General features: G+C 40.8%; 1 protein-coding gene across 1 annotated transcript; it reads right to left on the reverse strand.

The window, feature by feature from the left end:
• Positions 1–365: 365 nt before the first annotated feature.
• On the reverse strand, positions 366–4,886 carry LOC145999855 (uncharacterized). The gene is made up of 2 exons (XM_083137123.1): positions 4,619–4,886; positions 366–1,333 (listed from the first exon to the last, which is right to left on the reverse strand). Exons 1-2 carry the CDS (start codon positions 4,685–4,687, stop codon positions 515–517), a joined length of 888 nt encoding a protein of 295 aa, XP_082993249.1. The 5' UTR covers positions 4,688–4,886; the 3' UTR covers positions 366–514.
• Positions 4,887–6,543: the final 1,657 nt, after the last annotated feature.

The following is a 6,543-nucleotide window of genomic DNA, read 5'->3' on the forward strand; positions in this document are numbered from 1 at the left end:
TAGATTGGATCCTGCCTTGAATTAGATATGAAATCCAAATGAAGCTACGTTTGTTATGTATATGAAGTAACTTGCTAAGGCCTTCCTGGTGGAGTAATGGTAATGGCCTTGCCTTGTAATTCAAGGGGTCCCGTGTTTCATACCCGGTGGAAGCACATTGTGGTTCGGATCCCACTTTCAACTATAGGTCCAGTCCCAATTAGTCTATTTGCACATAAGTAATCAAGGGGTCTCAGGCTCAATACCTGGTGGAGTCACATTGCACAGTGGTTCGGATCCCACTTTAAACTGAGGTCCAGTCCAGATTAGCCTATCTGTGCATAAACTGGACTTAAGACTCTGTAAGTAACTTGCTAGTTGTTTTTAACTATTATCTATTTTGGTTTTGAAACAGAAAGAAGTCTTTACACTTTGTGCACAATGGCAAAATGATTGTTCATAATTTGCAGCATTATCAATTTGGAAACCGGAAAAGAAGAACTTGTCGTAGCAGGATTGCAAATTCTGTGGAGATTTAATCAAGGCCGAATTCATCTGCAGTGAAGTGGTTAGCAATGTCAAACGTATCTGGAAATTTATTTCCCATTTTATCCGGCATTGGCATGGCAATGTCTTCATCCATTTTCTCCATTTGAACAATGATCGGCGAAACGGTGATTCTGCTTAGAATCCCTTCTCTGACCTCTTCGGAAAGGGTGTTTCCCCATGCTTCCCTGATATAAGTCCTCGCGAGCTCTTGCGGCATTGACCTACTTTTCTTCATTGTCTGCTGACTCCGAAATACAGAAGAGAGAGTTAGTACAAGGGCTGAAGGGCCAATGGTGACGGCTTGATCCGCAAGCTGGTACAGCATAAGTGCAGAGCTTGGATGCAACTTCTGGGAATTTTCAATTAGAGCAACTTTATTCCGTCTCAAGGTGGCGTGTACGTCGTCATAAAATCTTGAATCTTCTTTCGGCACGGCATACGGCTCGATGTTCAATGGTCGAATCTTGAAGTCTCTGCTGAACCCTAACAAGTGAGCGATGCCACGAGCAATGCTACTGGCTAGACACCTTGCAGTTCTCTCTGCATCGGGTGGTGCCAGCAGCAATATTACGGCTGGCCGAAGTGGGTTGGTAATATCTAAAAGTTGACCAACACATGCTGCCAAAGTCTGCCACGAGTTCTGAACTTGATTTGGGAATGTAATCTTCAAGGCATTGACGAGGAAGGCTGCAGCTGAGTTGTGTGCCAAAGGGATAGTATGTCTGCATGCTAATAGCAATGCTATAATAAGAAATGTCAGAAAGCAACCAAAGCATAAGTTCTTGAAGTCGCCAGACTCCAGTCCCTGGAAGTAATCAAAATTTTTAGGTGTCAGTAAAATATGTAAATGCAAAACAAAGGAAGTAGATTTGTAATTTTTAAATATTCATTATCACCATTTCTTTATTCCAAAGGTTTCATTCAACCATATACTACATGGATATATTGAAAAGAAAATAAGCCTGAAAACTTTTATCGTAATCCTTGCATTATACTATTTAATAAATAATACAATGGTACAAGAAAACTGGGGGCCGGCAGGTATACACGAGTATCTTGTTTCCCCTATAATTCAGTTGCCATACTAACTGGTGTGCAATCACAGGGCAGAACGGTTATTTTGACAAAATCCTTTTTCCCTACTGGCTGCTTTGTGGAGGGGGATTTTAAACTTGTCAGTTCTTCCAAAAGCGGTGGGCCTAATTGGCTGTTTGACCGCAAGTTCCTTCCCATGTAAATGCAACAACACAGAGTCAGTCGCTGCCATAAAGGCGGTTTCCGCTCAGTTTCCTGGCCCGGCGTAATTATAAGTGTCCATTACATCCCAAATCAAAACATTCCTGCGCCACTGGAATAACATAAGCAATGTAATGTTCCAACCCAATCCAAGAATCAGCCGACCTTCAAATTATAGTAGAATCACAAGCAAAAAAAACTGTACAGACCCGCGACTACTGTGCACCTTCCTCCCGTAGAGAGGGGAGGGGCAGAGTGGAGCATACTTTAATATGGCCCAAGCTGATTGGAGGAAGGGAAAGGTCACGGAGACTTTTCACGGAAGGTTCTTTTCCTTGTGGTAGCTCTATACCATCCCCAGTACCTTCCATCTTCCGTTCACATTACCCACTCCTGCCATAATCAACCCACTTTGCCATTCAAATATTTCCAGGCACTGATTAGGGGTATATCCAGAATTTTCGAGGGGAGTAAGATCGTATTTAGAAATTATAAAGCTTAATTTAGAGCGAAATTGACGAAGAATTAGCCTTTGTGAAAAATATAGGAAGGTGTTAAGGAAATTTTGGGGTATGTCGATAATTCACTGGTTTCGACAAGCCTGGCGAGAGGACCATGTTATTCGTGCCGACGTTACCATTGCTCTTGACCTGGCAACTTTGCACGTCCAACACTTGCGTTTCTGCCTTTATTTTATCAATATCTGAAGATAAGGTCCCGACCGGGAACATTTGAAGATTTCCAGTGTTTGGTGAGTATTAAGTTAACTTCGGTATCTATTTCCTTAACATTGTCTGTACATATATATATGGGAGGAATTCATGTGTGTTTTTGTGAATTTTGATAGTACTATAAAATTCACATAATCACTAAACGAGGAGATGGACCTAGAATGGCCTGAAAGGCTAACTGAAAGTCTAGCTGTTACTACAGTAACTAATAGTTATTTCCTGTGGTTTTATAGAAGTTAGAATACCCAAATCTCTCTACCGTCAATATTTTGTCGTAATTGTGCGGAAGAAGGTAACAGTATCCTATACGCCAAACGGAGTTCTTCATTTTTACAGAAGAAACTACTTACCGAAATGAGTTTCTGTAGCATTTTGACGGTTCGTAGAGGTGTTTTCTTTCGTCATTAGATCTGTTTGACCGGGAATTCATGTATTTTTGAAGAGAGATATCTCTCCGACGCCCAATTGCCATTGCTTCCATTTGCTTTCTCTAAATGAACTGGATGTTGCACACGTTTAATGACGTAATCTCCTGTCACTGTTTCCAACCATGCCGTTGTGTTACAAGAAAATGACGTCCCTTTTTTTAACTATGTATGCCGAACCAAACCTTACCGTGAATGGTTTGGAGGGCTATGCGGGAATGATGTTTGGGGCTATTCGTGAATGGTGTGTGGGGTATTTTCTGGTTATAACCCCAAATTTTAACTGTTTGCCTAACCTAACCTAACCTAACCTGACCGTGAATGGTTTATGGGGCTATGCATGAATGGTGTGTGAGGCATTTTTCGGTTAGGAAGGTTGGAAACACTGCATATCCACTACGCAAGTCAAGTTGCGCAGCCAAGTGCGGGACCCTATGGTGTTACGGAAGCAAAAAACGAAGAACAATATTAACTGTTAATGTCAGAAATTGAAGTTATTTTCGTGAAAAAAAGCAAAGTAACACCTAAAAGAAAGTTTCGCAATGCACAATAGGTAAGTACCAATGGGAAAAAGTGACGAAATAAACGAGTGAGACGTGTTCGGCAGATAGGATATAGGTACCCGGAAGAATTTTTGGGTGACAATATATGTAAATTTTATGTGAACGTAGAGCATTTAAATGATTTGATCGACTTTGGAGGGTGAGCGTGCCGAGTGGCTGACTCAAGATCTTGCTACATGTGTCCCTTCTCAATGTCATGTACTCGCAATTCATTCTCATCTTCGCGATTAGCCAAAACTGGCAAACAAGCGACGCGAAATGGGATAAATAAAATACGTTAAAGATTTTATAAATTATGTTTCAATACTCTCGCCTTTCCTCAAGTTTCTTACTACAACTTTCCCCACCCCCACAATTCATTGCGCGAAATCACGTCAGTTGCCATGTTTCCGGAAAACGTCTGCATTACGCTTACAGATTTCGTGGTAGTGATTCAAGGTATAAATATCGACTATGTGCTGAGTGTAGTCCTTCTGCATTTTGCTTAGTCTTGTAATAATGACCCGAGTATCTAAAAATATGTTATTTGCCATAAAATAATGTATAAAAGTAGGTAACAGGACTAGGGAGCTTGAAAATGGAGCTTCTCCGACAGCGTAGTGGTTAATCCTGTCGTCTTGTAATAGAGTCCCAGTGGAAAGACATTTTTAACTGTCTAGTAACGATTAGACCATTTGAAATAAAGTGAATTATAAATAAACCCCCGTCTTGTGGAAAGGATCAGTCAGAGGTATGTTCGTATGTACAAAATTGTGTACGTTTTAATGAAGTTACATATCATGGTTCCTTTTTGTATGTGTATTAAAAATAAAATAAATAAAACTTCAACTTTTCTGTGTCATGTGAACATTATTTGAGATCCTACTGCCACCACACTCGTTACAAAGTATCAGGATGTAAGGAGTTCATGTAACGCTAGCCTTAAACACAGTACTTGCCTTTCAAATACGATTCAAATTTCACCCCGGTTTGTTAAAATCGTGCCGCATTCATACACGCGCACATACACAACGCATTAATTCACGTGGAAATGAGGTTGATCTTTGGATGCCTTTACATCCCCGCTCCCCACGAGAAATGGTTGTTAATCCACCACTGTGTATAACAAATTAACTTTGAAAACACCAAAACTTACTTGCACCATTGTGACATTTGCCTGTATTTCTTCTAGAGCTTTGGTGATTTGCACTTCTGTCCCATTCATGGTTGCAGGCAGTTTGAGCTAACTTGTCCCCTTTCTACAAACGCTGATCTTTATCGGTTCTGCCTTGTTGCTGAAAGAAATCCTCTTCACGTTGCTTCTTTGAAAAAAGGTCATTTCAGATGGTGTAAGGAACTGAATTTGATAGGATTTAGCAGAAACATTTATTTGAAATTTTTATTGTTTTTAATTTGAGACACTGATGGAAGGAAGCCTTTTGTTGTTGCTGGGCGACTTAAAGGAACAATCGAAGCTGGTCATTCTTCCCATCATTTAGCGGTGTTCTTTCCCCATCTTCCATCCATGAATGTACAGTCAACGGCAAACATAGTGCCAAATTGTCCATCACTATCTCACAGGACCTAAGTACATGACCTATGTTTGACACTTAGTCCGGAGACCGAAGTCCCCTTCCTAGGTGCCGGGCCGCCCAGCTAAACGGTTTGATTCCAGGGTACGTGTGACCGGATCGGTTTTTACCCCCGACGAATAGCGACTCGTGCATAAAGTGACGTTGAATAATAATAATAATCAATAATAATAATAATAATGACGTAGATAATAATAATAATTGATGTTAGCCAGCAGAAATGCTTTGCTGACTTAACGTTGAACTAAAATATAAATACCAACAGTTATGAGGATTAGTATACTATTTGTATAAACACAAATCATAGTCAAACATAGATAACAAAAATGTATATTATATAACACACAAAAAAAATACCTATTACACAACCCCTCGCTATCACTCAGCATTCACGCACTCATTCGAACTTCAGGGGAAAAATTACATTAATATAAATACATTGGCCCTTTTTTAGACACCATGCAATATTTAGTTTTTCTTATGAATATTAAACTGCGCCCGAAGGCGTTAATGTGCTTAGAATTAAAGATACTAAACTTTCATCTGCGCGTGCTCATTACATTCTGCCAACGGGCATGACACGTAAACTTTTATATTTTTGCAATTTATTAAAACATTTAAATAATTGTTGTAGAATTATCACTAATGCGCCTTGGAACTTCAATAACATTAGGCAGGGCACGCAACTCGTGCAACATATATATCAACTGCAAGGCATACATGTTTACAGAATAAAAAATGAAGACACTGATGTATGAATATATTAAAAATAGCACGAGAGAGAATTCTCGTCGGGCGTCGAAGTACTCTAGGATGCTGATTCGGCTTCGGCTTTCGGCGGTATCATTACATGGCTTCAAATTGGGCTGTGGGTGTCATTTGTGGCGTTTGTGGCTTTCGTGGCGCTTGTGGCGGCGTTTTAGTGGTGTGACGTCGCGACGCTGAGCATGATCTGCTGCGTTGTCGGCTTCATGCAGGCTAGGAAGACCCATAGCCCCGCTTCTCTTGTGATTAGCCCGTCATAGTGGTATTAATGTTCCTCTTCACAAAACGAATAACGCGAATCCAGTGCACAGGTCACTAATTAACACTGCGTATTCGTACAACTAGTCAGTGTCACTCACGCAGGGTAAAATACACGTCGCGGTAGAAAAAGACAAAGTCCCGAATCTTTACTCCGACTGTCGCAGAGGTGTTGTCGGTTCAAAAACTGGCGGTAGACTGTAGGCTGTTTGTCCGTTCTGCCACTATTTAAAGACAAGTTGAAATTTCGAATTCAACAGACCGACTTTTAGGCGCGGAAATCTGAAGTTACGACGTTGGTGGTCAAGCGTCCCTTTTTTGCTTGGTCCAGCTTCTTGAAGCACACGTGTTGCGTTAGAATGGGGTGAAAAGAACAGTTCTACCCTCATCCGGTACGTAACATGTTCCTCCAGTAATTGGCCTCCCAAGTGGATTTTCCGTCGCCAAATGCACAAAAGTCACTCAA

Source organism: Lepisma saccharinum, chromosome 16, assembly GCF_977018435.1.
Source record: "Lepisma saccharinum chromosome 16, izLepSacc3.1, whole genome shotgun sequence".
In the NCBI taxonomy this organism is placed as follows: domain Eukaryota; kingdom Metazoa; phylum Arthropoda; class Insecta; order Zygentoma; family Lepismatidae; genus Lepisma; species Lepisma saccharinum.